This window comes from Tursiops truncatus, chromosome 9 (assembly GCF_011762595.2).
Source record: "Tursiops truncatus isolate mTurTru1 chromosome 9, mTurTru1.mat.Y, whole genome shotgun sequence".
NCBI lineage: Eukaryota > Metazoa > Chordata > Mammalia > Artiodactyla > Delphinidae > Tursiops > Tursiops truncatus.
The window spans coordinates 80,903,552-80,927,017 of NC_047042.1; the positions used below are offsets into that span (position 1 = coordinate 80,903,552).

The 23,466-nt window shown below is 42.6% G+C and overlaps 1 protein-coding gene across 1 annotated transcript in view; it reads right to left on the reverse strand.

The window, feature by feature from the left end:
• The window catches only part of GRM8 (glutamate metabotropic receptor 8), a 755,367-nt gene that overhangs the window by 598,837 nt on the left and 133,064 nt on the right, over positions 1-23,466 (reverse strand). The window contains exon 3 of the mRNA XM_019924505.3: positions 14,570-14,786. Within this exon, the coding sequence (XP_019780064.3) occupies positions 14,570-14,786 (217 nt within the window). The remainder of the gene's footprint in view (positions 1-14,569; positions 14,787-23,466) is intronic.

A 23,466-nucleotide genomic window follows, 5' to 3' on the forward strand; every position in this document is an offset into this window, starting at 1 on the left:
TTTCTATGACCCTTGACTATGTGGACTCAGAAGTGTTTCCAGAATCACCATTGTATTATGAAAGCATAAAAATGTTCGCAAAACTGCATAATGATTAATGAGCCTTCAAATGAATCAGTAACACAAGAGTATAAAAGCAACAAGAAATATGAGTTAAGAGGAAAATATTCAGAACAATTAACAAGAAAACTCTAAACTTCAGGTCCTCCTAGAACACAGGAAAAAGAGCAATAAAGGTCTCTAGCGGACTTTGTTTAAAAAAAAAAAAAGTAACAAAAACCTGGGAGACACTTACCATTTTAACTCTTTTTCACTGAAGCATCAGTTGGAGTGAAATTTTGCCAGGAAATAATTCACTTGATCTCCCACCCCTGAATCATCCATTTAAGGGAACCATACTGTCACTCGGGACACACCCATTCCAGTCTAAGGGCTCTAGGACACACCCTGCTGTTGACCAACAAGTCTTAAAGGAGTTTTGCTTCAATGGCTTAGGTCCCCATAGCATCAAGTCACCTCATTTTCCCAGGCCTGGGACTTTGATCCTATCTGTACCTAGGCCAAGTCACACACCTCCCTGCCTTTACCTCCACCCAAGTCCAAGTCAACCCCAAGAAATTTCTAACTCATATTCTGGTTCCATCCCTACAATCCAGTTTTTGCACACGATTCCCTTAAAATCTGAATTGTACCATGTCACTCTCCAAACCCTCCAAAGACTTTCCATTGCTTGAGAATAAAATCCACACTTCCTGCCATGACCTATGACACTAGTCAATCACGCCTTTGACTGCTTTTCACCTCCTGTGCTGCCGCCCCGCCCCTTGCTGGGTTCTAGCCACACTGGCTTCCTGGATATCTCTCAAATAAATCAAAAACACACATTTGTTCCTTTCTTAATAAGATACACTTCATAATTATTAGCTTGAATTTATAATCATTAGTTTGTTTACTTGTTTTCTTTTTAAATCGGTCTCCCCATCAGAATCTAAGCCCCTTAAGGCCAGAGCTGTGAATTCCCAGCACCTAGCACAGTCCAACTTCACATGGACATCAATCATTTGTCAAAAGGGTCATCAGCGAACAAGCTCCTCGGGGCCTGGAGTCATGAGTCTAAACATCAAAAACCTTTAGGACATCTTGCAGTCATGAAACACATCACACACTTATATACCTGGAAGACTCAAAGCCAGTTGAAAGGAGAATAGTACATTCAGCATATTTACCTCCTTTCTGATTTTGCATCCCCCCTATTTGTCAGACCTAGCAAAGCTCTAGCCCTTAACTCAGCTTTGCCCCACCGGAAGTGCAGATCCGCCATCTGGTTCTGGTTCTGAGAATCAAGTTTAGCCATCTGGGCATCAAACTCGCTGTCACCTACTTAAGCTACTGCTTCTGTTTCCCAACTTAATCCTGGCCCTGAATTGGTTTCTTGGTTCTCTCTCCTTCCCATGCAACTTCCTGTTGTAGACCCAGCCATGCCCCCAGACCCCATGCCTCCCAAGTAACAGCAGGTATGTTGTGAATTCTTACCCTGGGCAGGGTTTTACCCTCTTCCACTGAGCACTTTCATGTGGACTGCTAGCCTGTCCATCTACCTACCTCCTCCTCCAAACTACCTGCTTCCTGGTGTCCTGTCTGCCAGGATTCACTCACCTGCTGTGTGTTCATTTACTCACTCATTCAACATTTTTAGAGCATCTTCTAGACCTTGCAACTACAGTACTATACAAAGACTAATAGGCTCTGATATCAACTCCAGTGCTGGCGAGGGGCTCCCCACACCGACAAGCAGTTCTCAGGACACCAACAAGTTTCCTACAATTCAACTCAACTCTGACACTGTCCACCCAGAGAGACTATCAGATTCCACAAGTTGAGGGCTCAGTCCTACAAGACTACCCCCCACCCCTGGCCCACACTGCAGATGCCAATTGCAAGCCCAAGTTATCACCTGTACTTCTGACCAACTGGTTATCGATTGGGGGTTCCAACGACCTCCTCCTTGGACTTGAGATAAATAAGGTATGCTCTCCACCTCCGAAGGAAGAGAGAAGTCATTAAAATCCACAGTGGTAAGATATCTTCATGGTTCCCTAGAAACGGACCAAGGGTTCACAGTTGCCCACTTCTCACCCGCTACTTTGTCTCGACACAAGTGTACTCAGGCTTCTCTCCTTCCTACATGCCCCTGAACTCTGTCTGCCCCCAAATCTGAGCAAGCACTGGAAAATGGACCATGTCCCCATTATCAGCTGCCTCTGGAAAGCGGCTGATCAGAGCAGGACACTTTCCTGGTCATTTCCCCTTTGCCGACCCAGACTTCCCTTAAAAGTTTCTATTAAGCTGTTGCTTACCGCTACCTACCATATAAAAGAAAACCCTTCTTCCCTTTGACTTTGCGATACTTGTGGATTTTTGAATTCAAGTCTTCTCTCTCTTGCAATCGTCTTACTTCTGAATAAAGCCTCTCCTTGTCTAAGTCTGGATTGGTTTTTTACTTGAGAGAACACACAGAAGAGAAACCTCACTTACGTTTGTCTGGGAGGATGAGAAGGTAGAGATCTGAGAAGGCTTCCTGGAAATAATCCAAGAACTGAAGGATAAGGAAATGTAAACCAGACCTACATAGGGGGAGGACAGGAATTCCGGGCCGAGATGTGGCGTGAGCGGATCTCTTGCCACAGGGCAGTCGGTTCAGGTTATCACCCAGAACCATAATCTCTTGATCTATGCTCTGCAGGGCTAGATGCACTTCTTGTCCCATCCTGCATTTGGTGTTGCTCCCAAACATCTGTACCCGGTGAGCTTCCTAAGTCCAGATTTATCCCTCTGTGTGCCCACACAGGCACACTTTTCCTTCAACTATGTATTCTTTCACCCAGCATGCCATGGACATGGACTGAACTCTGGTATCTCCAGAACACCCAAGGGATCAAGTTGTTGATGTGACGGTTACAGACCCTCTCTCGTTATTTTCATGGACTCTCGGTCTGAGGCATTTCACACTGTAGGCTTAGGTTGAGTTCCCATAGCCCAGAGGTAGGAGACTAAAAGAACATGAGAAATGTAAAGACCGTAAGCTTGACAGGAAAGCCTACAAGGGTGGGAATCAGGTTGGACTCACCCAGTACCATATCCCCAACCTCCTAGAAGGGGGCCCAAACGTACAATACGTGCTCAAATATTTCTTGAATGAAGTGTCACATCAACTCCCATGAATATTCCCATCCACCCTAGGATTCCTCCTGGCAGTCACATCAAACCCATTCTGAAGGGGAGCACAGTGGTTGCCCTCCACGATACTAAACACAATAGGCTAACAATGTACTCTGCACTTGCCTCTTTCCCTTAATTGCCCATTATGTGGGTGCCAGCAGTGATTCATGATGCACATGTGGCCCCTGAGTCACATGGCCCTGTGTACCACTGCTTCAGAAGTAGGTCTGAGCTGCTACACGAGGCATTTTTTTTCTCACTAGTGGAACTGCCAGAGATATGTTTAAATCATTACTTAAAATTCCTTTCTCGACCAAACCTCTTCCCAGAGCTGTTAACAGGAAACAAAATGTGCTGACTCGAGTTTCACTTTGCCTCCTTTCCCCTGCCTTCCCCTTGTGGAGTCCCCAGTGAATCATGAAATGCCTCTGACCAGGCAGCATGGAAAGAAGCAAAGAAAGAAGCCCGGGATCTGTCAAACATACAGATGTTAGAGCAGAAGGACCATGTGGCCCAGTTTTGCCAAGGGATGTGACCCTTGAAATAATTGGCGCCTTTTTCAATAAACTATTCATCTTATACCTTCCTGATTGCACTATTCTTGAGCCATTTCTTTTCAAGGAAACCATAATTATTGCTTAGTTGATAAGTTATGACGGAAAGCGGGAAAACACACTCATTCTCAGGCCAACTCTTTTAGCACCTACAAAAAGTGACAGGAAGGGATTCTGATGTTGCTTCATTTCTGCAGAAAGATGTTTTCATATTATGTTCTATCAACACAGTAAAGTGCGGATGGCACGCTCATCTAGTGCTGGAGTTTCCAAACAGAAGAGCTTGAACAAGAAAATGACTTTGGAAAGGGAAATGAAAGAATGCAATTTCTTTGGGGCTAAGCGCAGGCGGAGAAGCACACGCCTGCCGTGACGCAGGCATTCAGCTCTGAGGCAGGCAGAGCCCAGCCGGCAAGGACAAGGGGAAACGGGGCTGGCTACCTTGGTTACGGAAGCTGAGGCCTCAGGAGACACAGGGGAGTCCAGGGCCCAAAATCCACCTAAAGAACCAGGACGCATGTGGGTTCAGTTCAGACAGAACTCCACGAATCAGGGTTCAATCCAGCAGTTAGGGTTGGTGTTATGGCTGAATTGTGTCCCCCCCCAAAATTCACATGTTGAAGTCCTAACTCCCAGTACTTCAGAATGTGACCTTATTTTCATTGCAGATGTAATTAATGAAGGGTCATTACAGATATGATTAATGAAGATGAGGTCATACTTATATGAGATCATCTAATATGAGGTCATATTGGATTAGGGTGGGTCCCTCAGAAGGAACCACCCCTTCTGACACCTTGATCCCGGATTTCCAGCCTCCAGAACCATGACACAATAGATTTATGTGGGAATTCCCTGGCGGTCCAGTGGTTAGGATTCCACACTTTCACCGCCTAGGGCCCAGGTTCCATCCCTGGTCAGGGAACTAAGATCCCACAAGCCACAGAGCCAGCCAAAAAAATATGTGTGTGTGTGTGTGTGTGTGTGTGTGTGTGTGTGTGTCATTTAAGCCACCCAGTTTGTTGTACTTTGTTACAGAAACCCTAGGAAACTCATACAGTTGGCAATAAGAGTTAGGGAGCAGGAAAAGAATAACTCGAAACAGGGACAACCCTGTTGATGACATACCCTTCCTAAGCATTTAAATGGGAATTTCTGAGAGAGAAACTCAAACCATCCTCTGAGACTGAACCCCTTTTATTCTAGGGATACGACACTAAAAGGATGTGAGAAATATAAAGACAACAAGCTAGACAGGGTCAGGATCCCCGCACACACTAGGGACCCAATAGACAGGACTCTGTTCAATGGCTTCACGCATAGTCAGATCTCAACAAGTGCATGAGTCGTGCAGAGGACCAGATGCCTCCACACAGTCAGGGGAAAGAGTTGACAAGGAATAGGCAGTGTGTCGTGGTTCAGCCTCAGAGGTCAGAGTCTGGGGCAGAGTCCCACTGCTAGGGATCCAGAGTCAGGGTGAGACAGCTCTGTAAGTTTGCTGCAACCTAGAAGGGAGCTCAGGGCTCACCCTGGGACCACCAAGTACAGGGTCCGTCTTGGCAAAATCATTCCAAAGCCCAGAAACTTGTAAGCTAAGGTCAGGACAAACTATTGGCCCTGATTAAGACTCGGGAACTGAACAAAACTGAAACTGCTGCCTAGGGCATCGGTGATGCTGGGTGGGAGTGACCGGGGGGAAAAGGGGCTAAAGCCGATTATCTATGGACGGACACATCTGGGTATCCATCCATACATCAAGAAATGAGGATTGTCAAAACTATATGTTCACAGATACACACGTTACAAAGTTGGCACCATATTCTACATGCATTTTTTGTCTCTCTTTCTCAAGAACTTGTGTTGAACTTACCTAAATTCATTCCACTCACATCACACAGCGTACTCCCTTTGAGCTTGGGGTCCATAAACTGTCACCCTCCACTGCCTCATGGCAGGTCTTTTCGTTACATGAACTGCAGGATGCCCTCTCTTGGGCACTGTGCTCTTGGCCAACGCCTCTGAATGATGCCTCCATGAAGGCAATGATCACATTCATTTGAAAGTGTTTGTTTACATCTCTGTATCCTCTGGTACACAGTAACCAGCTAGGAAGCAGAGGCCGTGATTCAGCTCTAGATCCTGAACGCCTAGAACAAGGATGCCCTGATCCATGGTGGGTACACAATAGATGCTGGCTGAGTCAGTTAATATATAGAAGGCTCAAAAGGAAGAGGAGAAAGCGTACTTGGTGAGCCACCACTGACTGGCATTTAATTAATTCATGCATTCAACTAGGTGCCAACACTATTCTATGTAGTACATGAGTCAGGCTAAGAAAAAATAATAATAGGATTGGTCTCTGCTAGGAGGTACAAAGCAAGTTTCAGGAATGAGGAGGACTGGCTGCTTTTATTTGAGCTCTTATGTAGGCCTCACTCTGCTTTCTTATTCGCTCACTGAGCTAACAGGGCACAGGTTCTGGGCAATAAGACAACCCTGGATCACCCATCAGCGAGGATGCCTAACACAACATGAGTTGGCAGTTGTTGACCACTTACCTCGAGCTACACGTTGTTCTGTATGATTTCTTTTGATTCTTAGACAATTGCTATCCCCATTGTACAGATAAGAAAAGTGAGGCACAACAAGAGTAAGTAATTTACCCAAGGTCTTATAGCTAAGCTGTGACAGATCTGGAAGTCAGACCCAGCCGATAAGAAGCTCTTAGCCACTCCCCAGCACTGTTTGGCCTGAGGGAATCCAGGGTGGGCTGAACCTATAGATTACAGGCTTTGGTATTTTCCAGTAATAGAAAATTGAATTCTGAGTGGTTCAACAATGTGGAAGACCAAAGCTTCCCATATAGGTTACGTGTTAGCAAAGAAAATGCATAAGCCATTGTTGGGACCATCTCTGCCCTTCGGTTCCCAGAGCCTGAGGAAGCCTGACCACTAGGCTCACAGCGCCAACAGAGCCATGAATTGGTGACAATGGTCATTCAACAGAAATTCATGAAGCACCTGGCATATGCCAGGCACTGCACTGGGTGTTGGGGTAGGGGAGTGTCCTTCCATTGAGAAAAACACATTCTGGAGGAAGAGGTATACAGAGAAATTGGCATTACGATCAGAGTGGCAAGTGAATCCACAGGGTTAAGCTCAGGGACTCATGAGAGCACATCACTAAGGATGAGGCAAGGTACCTCAAGCTTGTCCTGATATCTGAACAATGTGCTACCTGAACAATCAGACCCAAGCAAACACAACTGTTGGTGACACCAGAAGCAATATTCAACAGCCAGGGGTGACAAGATTAAGACAGGGTAGAAGATGTACCACAGCAGTTGTGGAGGGCTAGTAAAGAGAACGGAGAGCTGGCGGTCAGGAGCCACTCAAAATCTCCTCTCTGATCTTTCAGGCAGAATATGACTAAGTTTGAAGGTAACTAATGAATCATGCAAAGCCTTCCCTGGCTATTTATCCTACACACTGGCAGCACATCCACCACCTTCATAATAATCTACAGGTTTGCCACACATTCTGGAAAAAAAATCCGTATTATCCCCATTCCTTTCACTAGTAATACCTGATATCAAATAGCACTTTAGAGTTTATAAAGAACATTTCACAAGTATTCTAGCACACGATGATCACTGAGCAGAGGGCCACCATTTTATAGACAAGGAAATTAATCTTCAGACAGAGTCTCATAATTGAAGAAGGGGGATTTAGACACGTTTTTGACTCCAAGGTGTGTTCCACCGCATCAAACTGCCATTGTTTACTAAATACTTAACTACGGCGTTAGAATCATAGGTTTAAAAGCATCTATTGAATGCTATTTGCCATTTCACATTAATAGCAGCTGTTGCTACTTAGCAGTTCCTAAGCCCTAAATATTAAGCAAGGCCAGAATGAAGAACGGCTTTGAAATGATGTTCCATTTGATCAAGTTCTGCAGTAATTGTCAAAATCGTATACACTTTCTTTGGATCCCTATAAAGCTTCCGCAGGATCGCTGCACCTGCAGTTCCAATTTGCAATTTCCTCAGCCCTCCTTTGAAGTTATTCTTGCCAATTACCTGGTGTTAATATTAATTAAACATGATGTGCAACTTGAAATGTGCTATCAGTGGAAGTCAGCTGTAGGAATATAAAGTAAAAATTTCAATTGAATTAAAATGTTTCCTTTCATTCACAGTATTTTACAACATTAATACTTTTGTCAAATTGATTTTTGCCTGCTGGAAGTCATTTTTCCAAAGCAGTGAACATCTATGGGAAAAAGCTGCTTTTTATGTACTTTTTTCTTTCTCTCACTTAAAATACTTTGTTTTATTCTTGAAGCAGATTCATTGCAGTTAATAGAAACTTGATTCTCGTTTATAACCCAAGAGGAAAAAACGCTTTATTTTAAAACAGTACTGACTTAGCTTAAAATGATCAGAGGACACTTTTCCATTGTAGAGGTGGAATGAAATTTCCCTTACTTTATTTCTTGACCCACACCGAAAATAAATTACTATCAAATGTTTTGGCAAGTGTCGGTCATTTCATACACACAAAAATGAATTAATTAAATTGATTTATTGCATTAACATTTCAAACAGATTGTGCCAATCCAAAGACCTCTGTGATCCCTTCCAAGTCTGAGATTTTAAGATTCTGAACACGTCAGACAATAGTCAGAAGCTTCCAGCATTTGCAAATTAGAAGAAAAAAAGTCACGTATGGTAGATTTGACAGAATCAGGTCTGTTCTGCCCCTTGTAATGTGTGGGATGACGACTCGCAGGCCTGTCATCTTCAATAAAGCATTCATAAACACGATGACTGATTAAAGGAGGTGTGTTGCCACACTGTGCGAATCCACAGTGAAAAGATAAAATGCTATCACAGATTCCTTTCATCTTCAAAGATAAAGCTTTAGCTTCCTTGCCCCTTGGCAGCATTAACATTTATTATCCTGTCTTCTTTTTTAAATAATATAATAAGGTAAGACAAAGAAGGGAAAGAATCTGTCTAAAGCCTCAAGGAAGTCATTTATTGAGTCACAAACTACAAGTTCCAGAGCTTATGACAGAAAAGCATGGGTATGTATTATTAACCTTCTTATTATAATATCAATGAAAACATCATATCAAAGCATTAAAACAAGACAGACATAGAGGACTGTGGTGCTAACAACTGAGGATGTGTAACATAGGGGATGGAGAAGTCTTAACCACCAGCAGCAACTAAGCTATTCCCTTCCCTCAAGCCAAAAGAGACCAAAGGGGGAAATAAAAATAAATTAGGCCAGAAAAGACTCTAGATGTCCAAAATTTCCCAGGTGTCATTGAAAAGAACAATAGCTTGGAATTACACAAAGCAGGGAGGCTGAACAGCCGGTACACCACTGTAGAGGGAGTGTCCGCTGCGATCCTACTAGGAAGCTCCTGACTACTTAGAATCCTGGGAAAGCCAGACACAGGGATCCCACCGCCCACCCCCATCTGGAACCCTGAGTCATCCATTAGGTTGCCTCATCTACCCAAGTAGTCAAGACTGGGAGAGTAAAATTCTGCAGCACTTCAAAAGGAACTTTTGAGCTGGTTATATTATGGTCTGCTCCGCTACCAAATTCTGTCTACAGAGCACCCCCCTCATCTTTATTGCTAACTGTTTGTCCTCCTGGTCGACCTCCCATCCCTGTCACTGCGAGTTATCTCCCTAAGTACACCCTTCATCACTACCACCCCCTGTTATGGGTATTAAATTGTGTCTCCCCAAAAGATACAGCAAGTACCCCAGAATGTGACCTCATTTGGAAATAGGGTTATTGCAGATATAATTAGCTAAGATGAGGTCATACTGGAGTAGGGTGGGGCCTTTAATCCAATATGACTGGCATTCTTATAAGAAGAGAAGACAGAGACAGAAACAAGAAGGGAAAAGACAGCAATGTGATGATGGACGCAGAGACTGGATTGACGGATGAAGCTAATGAACACAAATGATCACCAGCAAATACCAGAAGCTACCGAGGCAGGAAAGGATTCTCCCCTACAGGTTTCAGAATCAGCATGGCTCTGCCGACACCTTGATTTCAGATTTCTAGCCTCCAGAACTGTGAGACAGTATGTTTCTGTTGCTTTCAGCCCCCCAGTTCGTGGTGTTTTGTTATGGCAGCCCTAATATACGCGCTCTCAGGGACATTCCTTGATTCTCTGCCACTGTACCACACACGTTCAGCTGTGCCCTCTGGCAAAGTTCCTGTTCTCTTGTGAATATCTGCTCAATAACCTTGACTTTTTCCTCAAGAACTCCTACCATCGCCTATCATGGAAAACTTCAAAGAAGACTGAGAGCCCTCCCATGGCCACAAACCCATCAAGAGAAGAGAAAAGAGAACACTCTGCCCTATTCTTAGCTTTCCCTTACTAAATCTAGCCCATTATTCCCAAATCTTCATTTTTTTTCATTTATACTAATTTTATTTTTCCAGCTTTTTTGAGGTATAATTGACAAATAAAACTTGTATATATTTAAGGTGTACAACATGATGTTCTGATATATGTACACACTGTGAAATAATTACCCACACAAGCTAATTCACATCTCCATCATCTCACATAGCTTTGTGTGTGTGTGTGTGTGTGTGTGTGTGTGTGTGTGTGTGTGTGTGTGTGTAGTGAGAACACTTGAGATCAACTCTTAGCAAATTTCAAGTATACAATACAGTATTACTAACTATAGTTACCATTCTGTACATTAGATCTTCAGAATTTATTCATCTTGTTTAACTGAAAGTTTATTTCCTTTGGCTAACGTCTTCCCATTTCTCCTACCACCCCCCACCAGCTCCTAGCATTCTACACGCTGCTTTCATGAGTTTGACTTTTTAAAATTCTACCTATAAGTGAGAGCACATATAAGTGACAGCATGCAGTATGTATCTTTCTGTGTCTGGTTTATTTCACTTAGCATAATGTCCTCCAGGTTCATCCATGTTGTCACAAGTGGCAGGATTTCCTTCTTTTTTAAGGCTAAATAATATCCCATTTAACATATATTTTCTTTATCCATTCATCCATCAACGGACACTCAGTTTGTTTCCATATCTTGGTTATTGTAAATAATGCTACAATGAACACAAGAGTGCAGATATCTCTTCAAGATATTGATTTCATTTTCTTTGGACATATACTTAGAAGTGGAATCACTGGATCATGTGGTAGTTCAGTTTTTAATTTTTGAGGAAACTCCATATTATCTTCCATAATGACTGTACCAATTTACACTCCTATCAACTGTGTGCAAGGCTTCCCTTTCCTTTACATCCTCACCAATGCTCGTCATCCCACACCTTTATGTAAAGCTTCTCCCCAAGGGTGTATCTTCCACCCCCTTTAATTCACACTCTACTACATGTTCTGCCTCAGCAATTACCCTTCCCACCTCAATCATCAATTTGAATGAGCTTCAGATCTATAGTTCAATTCCTGCCTTGGCTTTAGATCAATGTTCTTTGCTGCTCTTCTCCACAAAGGTATGTACCAGTACTGACAGTTTCTTGGGTTCATAACCAAACTATGCTTCCCACCCCAAACCAACCTTTCCACTTCACTGTCTCTTTTCTATTCATGGTACTTGCATTTTCCCAATTGCCCGGGTTCAGAATTTCAAGCTTCATTTTTTTCTTACCTTCGAGCTCTAATTCCAATCAATTGCTAAGTTCCAGAGACTCCACCTCCAAGTGCCTCTCAAGTCTGTTCCCTCTTCCACTTCTATTACCACTACCCCATGTGAGGCTAAGACTGATACTACAGAGGCCTCTCAACTGGTCTCCCCATCTTTCGCTTCTCATTAGCAAAGTCTTAAATACATATCCTAGTAGACCCCTCTCTCCTCGGTAGTTTCCTCCATTGTCTAGAAAATAAAGGATAAAATTACTGTCCTATGAGGTAAAGTGCTCACCTATGTGTCCTTGTCACAAAGCCTTCCAGTTTTGTCTTCCATACCTCACTACACAAACTATGATCCAGTCAGATTGTGCTACTTGTTGATCCCAAATATTTTTCTTTTGACTTCTCCAATAAAAATGCTATAGTCAAGGGGCTGAGATTATAACAGCTAGGATATCAAGGGGCTATTTGTCTTATTTTATCAAATAATTCCTGTCCCTCTCTCCCTGAGAAGGATCGTGACCAGAGAAGAGACATCACGGGCATCTGTGTTCATGACCATCATTCACTCATAAACTTCGTTCTCCAAGACTCACGAAGGACACTTCCCCACGTCTCAGATTTTGTTAAGATGAAAAACGTTCTAAACAAACCGTGCAGGCATTGTATCCCTAAACAGATTTTCCTTTCACTATCATTCCATTATGATCTGTCAGAATTAATCAGAGACAAAACATAGGAAGCCTCAATTTACACTGAAATTTCTTGGCAATCAACGTTCTTGAAGAGAGAAATCCTGAACAGAGTACAGGAAAATTTAGAAGAGTCGGGAAAATATACAATTTCATTAATAGGCAGACACTCCAAAAAATGAATGTATACTCTCCTTCTCAGTCAAGAGACTAAGATTTTTAAAAACACTAGTAACACAGTGACAGAGATGTCTTCAACGTCGTAGTAAGAGGAGCAAATGTTATAGAACTAATGAATTTTCATTAGAGGCATCAGATCATTTCAGAATGGGTTAAGTTGCTACCCTATGCCATTCCCATTAATATCATTGTCATGTAAAAGGTTTCATTTTCAGCTATTTTTGTTCTGGATAAAATCTTTGTCATTAAAATGAGGGATGATTTTGATATTTAATATATTCCATGGCATACTCTAGTGTGGTACTAATTTGGCCTTTTCAGTATTCTGCATATTAATTGACAACCCAGCCCTCCTCCATTCCCCAGATAAGTGAGAACTGAAATAGAATGGAAAGCCAATCACGTCACAGAATACTGAAAGGATCAACACAGAAGAAACAGGTTGCTCTATCAAGAGCATCCTACACAAGGCACTAAAATTATTTTCTCCCGTACTAATGACTAAGATAGAGACAGCAATAATTAATGGTATCGTCTGAATCCTTTTAGGTGACAGTTACCTAAGAAGAGCAATGCTCCTTAAAAGTGAAAACAAAATATTTCTTTTTTAGTAAGAAGAGTAAAACTGCGATCTCACTTAACTTCTAGAACAATGCATTTTATCAGATACTTCAACAACTGGCAAATCATGTCCTGTACTGAATTTTTCATAGTAATCTGTTTCGTGCACACAAAATGTGCCCTATAGTTGAGAATGTACAGGATCACTGCAGAAAACTTCTCATTTCAATACGTGCTCTATTAGTTTCCTTCTGTCGTTGAATTACCACTTTGGTGAGAACCGACATCAGCTGCTTAAAATAATGCGTTAACCCTGCTTTCAGAAGCTATTGTTTTCATTTGAGTGGGCATTTCTCCTAAGGATAAACTTGGGATTCTTTTCCAAGAAGGTAATGTAATTTACCCTCATTTAAAGTTCAGTTGAATGTTTTGAATCATCTTTATAGCAGTAGTGATATAAATTAAAATTCCAAACAGCACAGGTTATGGCATCTTGGATATTTACAACAGGAATGAATAGTTGTCCCTTAAATAAATTAAGCCAATCTTTCCAACAAAACCAGGTCTTTTCTACATTTTCTGTAACAGCATAGCACTGGAACAAATGGTAAACACACCAAATATTATGTATAATAAATTTCCATGTTCTGTTATATGCAGAAGAACAGATCGCAGGCATCTTCAAGTGTTTCGAGAGAAAACCTTATTCCAATAACTTTGTCTTTGCTAATTAGGGAATAAGCCCAAATCACTCCCATGGTCTTTTCCTGCACTGAAGCTTCTAAGAAAAACAATAAATTATCAATATAATTTCCTGCAAGTTCAAAATTACTCAAAAACAGCTAAAGGGCACGTTAAATTTTCGACAAAAGATTGTTATTACTTTTATAGAAAAATATGCAAATTTTATTCAGTAATTCTTAGTAAGAACAATAGCATTTGTTAAGTAATGGTAACATGTCTCCTTTCATCCACAAAGTTATATTGTTGGCCAGTCAGCAATAATATTTATGCCCTAAGTTGTTTTTGTTTTCTGGTTTTCCCACGCAGTGTAAGCCTCATGGTTAAACATACACGTAGTAAAACGCCTACAGAGATTTGGATGAGAACCTTGAAAAAACCGGGGACAGAGTTCACGAGCACCCTGTTTTAACCAAGTTTTCACATCTTGCCCTTACCTCAGAGTTTGAGGTAAGAATAAAAATTCAAAAAGTGAAATACGAGAATAAGAATATCGCTTATGTATAGCCTTGGGGGCTACTTCAGTACTGTTTTAAGATGATTACCAGTGTTAATTCCCTCTAGTGTTGGATGTTAAATTCCACTGCCTTTTTAAAAAAACTTAATGACTCGCTAATGTAAACCTCCATCTAGAACAATCAAATAGCATGTCATTTATTCAAATTTACAGTGGCTCTAATGTGCCAGCGAAGTCCCTCGTCAAAACAGACAGCTTTAAAAAATGTTCGCCTGAGTCAGGAGCTCTAATTCCTAAATTAGCACCAAAGTGTCACCTTGATAGACCAAGAACAACAAAATCATTTATAATAAACCCAGCTTCCCCCTAGAGTGGACAGCCTGGGTCACGTATCTCTAGGAGCTCTAATTATCCCATACAGATCAGAGAGCTCTTGGGGGTGCTCAGACTTCTGCAACCTGTCATCTCCAAATGCGATAATCTGATAAATACACGCTTACCGATCTCCCGCGAGATCTGAGTGAAGGCCTCCACACCGCTCTCTCCGTAGTTGCCCTCAGAAGCCAGTGTTGACACATAGTTCCACCCCAGTGCCGTCACAATGTCCACCATGGCTTGCGCTTGGTAGGAGTCAGGGGGGACCACCCGAGAGAAGAAGTCATACCTGGTGTTATCACTTAGCTCTGGGGCTGTGGATGCATAGCTGATTTGAGGTATCTGCGAAACAAATGACAGGTCATTTCAACCCATGAGGAATGCTGTCAAATGATGGATCGTCACACAAGAGACTAAATAGCCAAAGCTATACCAGAAACCTAGACAGATCAGCCTGCAGCCAAAATATGGTTTCATGACCACCAATTTAATTAGAACGTATTTTATAAGGGTCTGTGGACTCGCTTTCTTTCAAAGCACATTTCTAAACAGTAAGAAAGGATTTAGTTTGGGTTCAGGTCCCATTGTTTCAGAAGCCAAAGCAAAGCATTTGTGCTTTTTGTTTTTGTTGCTTTTTTATTCTGTACATGATAAGTTCTGGTGTGGAAATGAGGCAGAAATGAACGTGAGATGTACATACATGCTTCAGAAAAAGTCACCTCTGAAATCATCTTTGGCTTTAGGACATAAAGGCTACATAATAATGAACAGAGAATTTAACATGAGGCTATTTTTATGCTTGATACCATTTCAGCCTTAAGATTATATTTTTGGTAAAGTATTTTAAATATATAGTTTTGTAAGTCTAGCCACTGCTTATTGATATAATCACTACACACCACAATAAGATTTGGGAATAGCTAACCATGTATCTTTTAATTATAACATCTTTCCAGCCTTCCCACCCTCAAAAAAGAAAAATCACAAAACAGGAATCCATACCACAATTGCTTTAGGAAAAGAGACTATTTTCTGACATAAAAAGGGTGAATTGCTAGAAGATATTCAAAATTAGAGATCGTATGTCATTTCTCCTAAATAAATTCAAGCTGAGAAACAAATTAACTGCATGCCATAAATCTACCCCTAAAAATGTTTGAAATGCAATATTCACTCGTATAAACAAGTGAAGACTCTTACTCCACCAGTGAAAAGTGCTAGGATAGAAGAATACAGGGATGTTAAAGAAGTATGGCAGAAGGACATGCAGGCTAGACGGAGCACGGAAGATGCAGGAAATCTGGCATATAGGCCAGGAAGGACATTTCAGCCACACGAAACTGCATGTCCAAGGCCATAGAGTCAAGAAAGGGCATGGTGGGACTTCCCTGGCGGTCCAGTGGTTAAGACTTCGCCTTCCAATGCAGGGGGTGAGGGTTCAATCCCCGGTGGGAGAGCTAAGATCCCACATGCCTTGCAGCCAAAAAACCAAAACATAAAACAGAAGCAATAGTGTAACAAATTCAATAAAGACTTTAAAAATGGTCCACATCAAAAAAAAAAAAAGAAAGGGCATGGTATGGTATTGCAGCATTTCACATGGTGGGAATGCAGGATACCAAGGGAGGAATGTCAGGAAGGAAAACTGCAAAGCTGGACAGAAACCAGAGGATGAAGGGCTAGTCAGGTATGACAAGGAGTGTGGATTTTATTACCAAGGCCATGGGGAAGCACAGCATGATTGTAACCAAGGAAATGACATAATCAAATTTTTGTTTTAGAAAGATCACATTGGCAGCAGTGGGGAGAGTAGCAACCCTCAAATTTCAGTGTCCACCTGGGCAGCCCCATTCCCAAAGATTCTGACTTAGGATGTCTAGAGATCTAGGAATCTGCATTTTAATATGCCCTCCAGAAGAATCTGATGCAGGTGGACCCATGCTATGCTTACAGATAACCTGAATTAAAGGGAAACCATACTACATGCAGGACAACCAGTTAGAAAACTACTACAGAAATCTATGTAAGAAAGTATAAAAACTGAAATAAGGCAGGGGCAGGTGGAAAAAAGGAAGGGTGTAGAACCTGTAACTATCTAAAAGACAAGGAAATGTGTAAGAAGAATGTGTAATGACTCTCAGTTCTATGGCTTTGGTATCTGAGTAGACGATGTTTGCTATTTACCAAGACAGAAAAACAAGAGAGATTCTGGAAGACAAAAATGATGTGTTCAATTTTTGATTTGTTTCTTTTGAGGTTCCTGTGAGATGAATGAAAACAACTAAAAAGTGGGCAATAATACTGTGGGATCTGGAGTTTAAGAGGTGTGCATCTCGTTACTCCTCTGCTGCCTTGCTGTGTTGTGAAAGTTCAGAGGTCAAAATGATTCCATGATGCACTAACTCAGGTTGCTTGGTTGAAGATGCAGGTTTGACTTGTACATAAAACCATTAATCCTGCTCTCCATCAGATCCTGCAGCTAATGTCAGTGCTCTGATGTCAAAGAAGCTGCCGTTCCATCTTCCTAAACAGGGCTACACACTCTGGGATCCAACCATCACTTATCACTCCCTGGCCAGATGATTCCCAAGCCACAAGGAGGTTTTGACTCTCCTCTTGACACCTTTATAAACCCTCAACATCTGTATCCAAACCTTTCTTAGGTCTAGAGAGTCCTACTCCGTATTGGTAGCCAGTGAAGTGACATTGAACATCCTAAGACATGAAAGCCTCCTTGCCCCGGGAAGAGAAGTAAAAGAATGTGCTTGGAGCTCTCCAGGGTGCTGCAGGATTTGTTCCGCTTCTGTGTAACCTGTGTCTATCTATATTGCCTACAAAAAATAATTTAGCCTATTTCACACCCAATTCTTCCGGTAGGACCAAAATAACTTGCCTGTTAACATTGTGGGATCATGAAAACTAGTCCTGACCTGCCTCCTTTTTGCCCTTTCGCTTTCTCTGCCAGATACACCAGCCATCTCTCGATAGACTGTCCCCTTGATTAGGCTTTGTGTCTTTGTAGCAGATAACTACTTAGCAAGGACACCCGTCCAAATCTCTAACCACACACCAAATCTTGAATTTTTTTTACCTTTTCTTGCTTGCTTCTAGAGGACCAGGGAAAGAGACAATGGATGATTCAGTGAGGTCTACACTTTACTAGGTAAAACTTTCCCAGAGATCAAGAGCATGTTCATTTCTATGTTCTAATGAAAAAGATCCATGAGCCTGACCTTCATTTTGTTTGTTTGGTTGGGGTTTTTTGCGGTACGTCGGCTTCTCACTGCTGTGCCCTCTCCCGTTGCAGAGCACAGGCTCCGGACGCGCAGGCCCAGCGGCCATGGCTCACGGGCCCAGCTGCTCTGCGGCATGTGGGATCTTCCCGGACCGGGGCACAAACCCGTGTCCCCTGCATCAGCAGGTGGACTCTCAACCACTGCGCCACCAGAGAAGCCCGTGACCTTCATTTTGGAAGGGATTCTGTGCGTGTGTGTGTGTGTGTGTGTGTGTGTGTGTGTGTGTAGGAGGGGATGGGGAGCATTCTCTAGCAAATTCTACAGCACTCTACCATTTCCTTGTCCTATTTGGATGTATAATAATCCTCCCACTTCCTCAGCTGCCCAGAGTCCAGCAGGAAAATGCCCTACACAGCCCCCACCCTGCCTATAATAATGAGTCACCCTTTTCTAAAAATGAGCACAAAGTGTGAAAATCTAGTGTTTGAAACCAAAACTAATTATCTCAAATTACTACCTTCAGTCAGTCACTTTCAGGGCTGTTTAATTAGCAGTCAGCATCATGTGTAGGATTAATTAAACAGGTGTAAAGTGTATATAAAATAAAAGTGCAGATAAGAAATGATTGTTTGAATAATTAGGTAAAGGACTTTCTCCGCAAAGTCTTGGAGAGTTTTCTCTTTGCGGATCAATGTGCGGAAAAGTAACGTGAGAGTATGTGTTTGTATTTTCATTTGTTCAGTTCTTGCTATGTCTCAGCCCACAATAATAGACGCCAGGGTATACAGAGCCTATTTCAAGACTTTTCAAATTGTCATGGAGTCGCATCTCATTTTTAGTTTATTGTGGTCGACCACTAAGCATTGGCTCATTCAGTATTTTAATTTCTGTGTTGGTATCCCCAATATTTCCACTACCCTCAAATTAAACTCCTACTGGCAACTAAAGTGGGAATTATTTTTAAACCTGGAATGTTTCTTTTTCTTTTCCCTACACTGAATCCATCCTAACTAATCCCTTCACCCTGGAGGTTTCAGCTACCAGAAACAAAAACAACAATAAAAAAAAAAATGTGGTGGATGGGGCATAGAAGTAAAGAGGGAAATGAGAGGGAAAAGGAGAGTGTACCAAGAAGAGAGGTGTTAAGGAATGCATTCTGCATCAGCTCATCCTTTGTAAGATGTCACATTCTTTGTAAGTTTCTGTTAAGTCCCACTTGCCCCTTCAAGGGATAATATCCCAACTCTTCAGTCTGGCTCCTGAAGCCCTGGTGTCGGATTCTGTCCCATCCTCCTTCCCAACTTCAAGCCTTTGCTGTCATACCCTGATGGCACCTTGCATCCCTGCCCACGCTGTTCTCTGTGTAGAGAGACCCCTCTCCTCCACCCGGTGATCTTCTGCACAAATGCAATATCCAGCTCAAAAGTCTGGGATTAACATATACACACTACTGTATATACAACAGACAACCAACAAGGACCTACTGTATAGCACAGGGAACTATATACTGTATATCTTGTAATAACCTATAAGGGAAAAGAATCTGAAAAAGAATAGATACATATATGTATAACTGAATCACTCTGCTGTACACCTGAAACTAACACAACATTGTAAATAGACTGTACTTCAATCCATCCATCCATCCATCCATCCATCCATCCATCCATCCACCCACCCCCTCCTCCCTGGGAAGCTTTCACTAACACTCTCAGGCAGAGCTGTCTTTTGTTGCCCCTTGTCCCGCAGCCTCCATCATCTGCCATTATAACCACAGTTGTGTGCTGGCTTAGGAGCCCCTCAGGGACAAGGTCTCTGTTGATTTATTTGGTGTCACCAGCACCTAATAGAGCAAGTGCTCAATGAATGTTTGGAGGCAATTAATTACTCAAACTGCAGCAGGAATTTTGATACAGCCTCTTCACCATGGCCCCCTACCCTACATTCCACCAAAATGTCATGTGGGCTCTTCTCCATTTGTGCCTCTCGATGTTCTCCATCTTGCTGTATGTCCTAGGAGGTTGCTTTGTGACTGTCTCACCTGGGCTCCCTCACTTTAGGCTTTCAGTTGAATTTGGCCCGTGGGAGGCACCTACAGAAGATGTGAGGGCAGAAGAAGACAGAAGGGAGTAGTGAAGTCCCCATCTCCTTCCCCCGCCACAGCCCTCACTCCGTGTTTCTCTACCTGAGTCCTCATCCGCGGCTGAGGCCCTCACCAGGTTCCTATGATGAGTCACTGCCCGTGGCCCTTCAGGTCTTCCCACGGTTGCTAGTTCCCGAGTTCTCTCCATCTCAGGTTTGGGACTTTAACTGTGCCCACGCCTTATAAATGGTCCTTTTATTCACCTCTCTTCTATTATCCCGTGAGTGTGCCGGAACCCTACCAGTCCACCCACTCTTCCAGGTCTCTGTAGAAGGGACATCGCTGCCCTGCCTCCCCACCCTCAGCCCTGCCCTAACCTCCTAGCTCTTCTCCATCCACCTTCCGTCCCAAGCCTCCTCCATCACTTGTACTTACAGGATGTTTTCCTTCCCTTTCCAAATTGCACCATTTGGAAACACCTGTCAATTTGCTTTTTTTTCCCATTTCTTCTTTTCCTTGTGCTGAGGTTTCATAAGAATATGATGTGTGCTTAAAATACGGCCAGTTTCCATTACCCAGATAAAGCATATCTGTGGCAATCAATTGCATGACTCAAGATACCCATCACCATACCCTGCTTTAAAAATTGCTTGAGCTTCCATTTTCTCATAATTGTTTGGGTTCAAAAAAAAACCCTGCTCCTTCTCCCACTATATTTTCACTTCAGCCTATAAAAGAAGAGATTCCTACCCTCAACCTCATCCCTCTTGGGGAGTTCCAGAATGCATGTTTCCTACCCAAACCTCCTCCTCTTATGTATTCTCCCAAAGGGGAGGAGAAACTGAACGAGAGGCCATAGTTCTGTGCTTCCTGGGCAAGAGTGGATAACGCTCTGCCTTCATTCTCTGACCTGCCCACACACAGCCCAGGCTTGTTTCTTTTCCCTGTGTGGTAAGAAGAACAGGTAGGGTCTCCTTTCTTGGGGCAGAAGCCCACCGCTTTCCATATTCTACTGACAACAGATGTGTGAGAGAGCATGAAGTCCATGCCACTGGTTGAATAAGAGATGTCAAGTCTCCTGTGCAGGCAGAAGCGGGTCCCAAGCTTGAGATGTGATGTAGGAGTAGGAGGCCCCATTTCGGCCTCAAGTCCACGCTGGATCCTTTCCAATCCAGCCATGTGTCTGGGAAGTTATCTGGTGTTTGCCCAGCTCTTAATAAAACTAATTACTTGATCTGCATTAGCTAGGTATTCTGTGAATCTTGGACTGACATACTCTAATATATTCCAAAAGTTTAACTTAGATCTCAACTTAGTTCTATTTCAAAAGAAATTCATGTACAGTTTCTTAGCTATTTTGTTAAAGATAAAAACAAACATATATATATATTTTTCTTTTTAAATAGTAGTTAGCAGATATTATTGTCCTCCAGTGTCTGTTTTCTACTTCTTCCAGAGAGAACCTCAGACTTTTACCTAGGACTTGGCCACTTAGAAGAAAACTACATTTCCCAGCCTTCTTTGCAGCTATGATCATTAGTATAGCGGTGAGTGTAACTTCTGAAAACATGTCCTTAAAGGGAGACAGCAGGCCTTTCTCATGCCCCTCCCCCTTTCCTACTGGCCAGAACTTAGACATAATCTAACATTCAGGAAGTCATCTCAGGCCATGCCGTAGGGATGGTAGAACAAAACAGCATGCCCTGACCTAGTCCAACCCACTGTGGTATCTGGATTCCTGAAACCACCTGATGGTCTTCCAGCTTCCATTCCTGTCCCTCTCAAATCCATTCTACACCAGCAACCAAACTGATCTTAAACAAAATAATAATAATCAGGTAATATCAAAATCTTGCTGAAAGCCCTTCAGTCATTTCCCCAATAATCTTAAAATAAAGCCTAAAACTCTTCCCACAGGACCCTGCAATTCAGCATCTGACCTCTTTTCCCCTTGCTAACCTGGCTCAGTGGACTGGCTTCCTTTCTGTTCCCTGGCCCAGCCAAGCCCTATTTCTTCCCCAAGCCTCATGCCCATTGCTTCATACACTTTCTAGACAGAGCTGAGAGTGCTTACAGCTTCCTCAGGTAGACTGTGTCTCTCCCTGTTGAAGTCACTGAATCTAACTCCACATGACTGACAGGGTGAGATGGGATGTTACTGAGATGCAAAGGGGCCGAGAGACTTTTACCACCCTAAATACTCTTTCATGGCCCAAGAAGATTACAATTCCACCCCAGGTGCCTCTTTAAAGTTCCCTACTGTTTGCACATTAAAATACTACGTTAAGTTTGAAACTTTCCACATCTGCTTAAAATGACATGAATCCCGTGTCCATTTTCCCCAGTTTCTGGTTTGCCAAGGATCCCATAGGAAGCCAAGACACCCCTGACAGGCAATGAGCCCTAAAGCACAGCTCAGAGGAAGCCCCTGAGGATCATAGGAAATGTAAGCCTTCCTGCAAGAAACTCACATACATCTGAGGACAGATTTGCAGACAGAAGACAATTTAAGACCTGAGCCACACACATCTTCACCATCAATTCCTACTAAAAAGGTTTTTGTGCTTTTTCATCTCTACAGAAACCTCATCCATTGATTGTCGACCTTAATGGTAGAAGAGGTTGGCGGGTTGGGTTCTTGGTGTCTTTCAATAGCATCATTGGTTTTCTCCAGTGAAAGATCAGCTTGAAGCCATGCTCTTCCTCAGGGGGTAGTGCTTGTCTGAGCACTTCTTCAGTGATGCTGGCCTTAGCAACAGCAGCCATCGCTATGATAGCTTCCTGCCACCTGGTCTTGGGATGGATTTGTTTTCACTGCAGAACCAGGTCCAGAAAAGCATAATGATTACAGCCATTAACTTTGTCTTTTCAAATCTGACTGCTCTCTGGTATTAAAACTACTAGTTGCTTGCGGCAAAAACGTGAGTATTTAATTAGAAATTGGATAAAAATGAGGAGTTGGGGCTAGAAGTCAATGTTCAGCACACACCTTCCCCGCCTCACACTACCCTGAGCTTTCATGCTCCTCTCAGATTCATGAAAATGGAATGAGGAGAGGGAAAAGGAGAAAGGAACGTAGGGCCAAAGCGTGAAGTAATAATAAGAGGGACGACTATCCTGAATTTGTTTCTTAAGTACTATTCCCCTCCCAAGCCAGGACCTGCTCAAAGAAATACACACAGTGGACAGAGAGTAAATTTCCTGTTTGTACAAGTTAATGCCAAATGTGAAATTAGTCCATGACTCTCTTCTCAGTTGAATTCCCACCGTTGATTCAGAGAAGGACCCAAGTTTTTGTGTTTTGATGCACTGTGGGGTTTAGCAAAAGAAAAGGAGAGGTGGTCTATTGAAACGGGAAATTGTGGAGGCCACGGAGAGAGAGAATGATTTCATTGTACTGTAACGTTATCCTTCTCCGCAACATCAGCTCATCCAGAGAAAGCAACATCTAATTATACACGCGCAGTGAAAGGGCCTGTGGTCAGTTAACACAACTACGTATAGAGCAATGGTTAGAACATTTAAGGTCATAAGTGTAATTCTATTATGAGCCAGGATACAGACCTTACCTCTCACCAGAAACTTCCTTCTCACCAATGCACAGCACCCACAACAGAGCCAACCAGAGAAGGATGAGACAAGGTCAATCCATTCTCACTAGCAGATAAATAATTCAAAGAGGGTTTGCTGCTGATGGTGAATC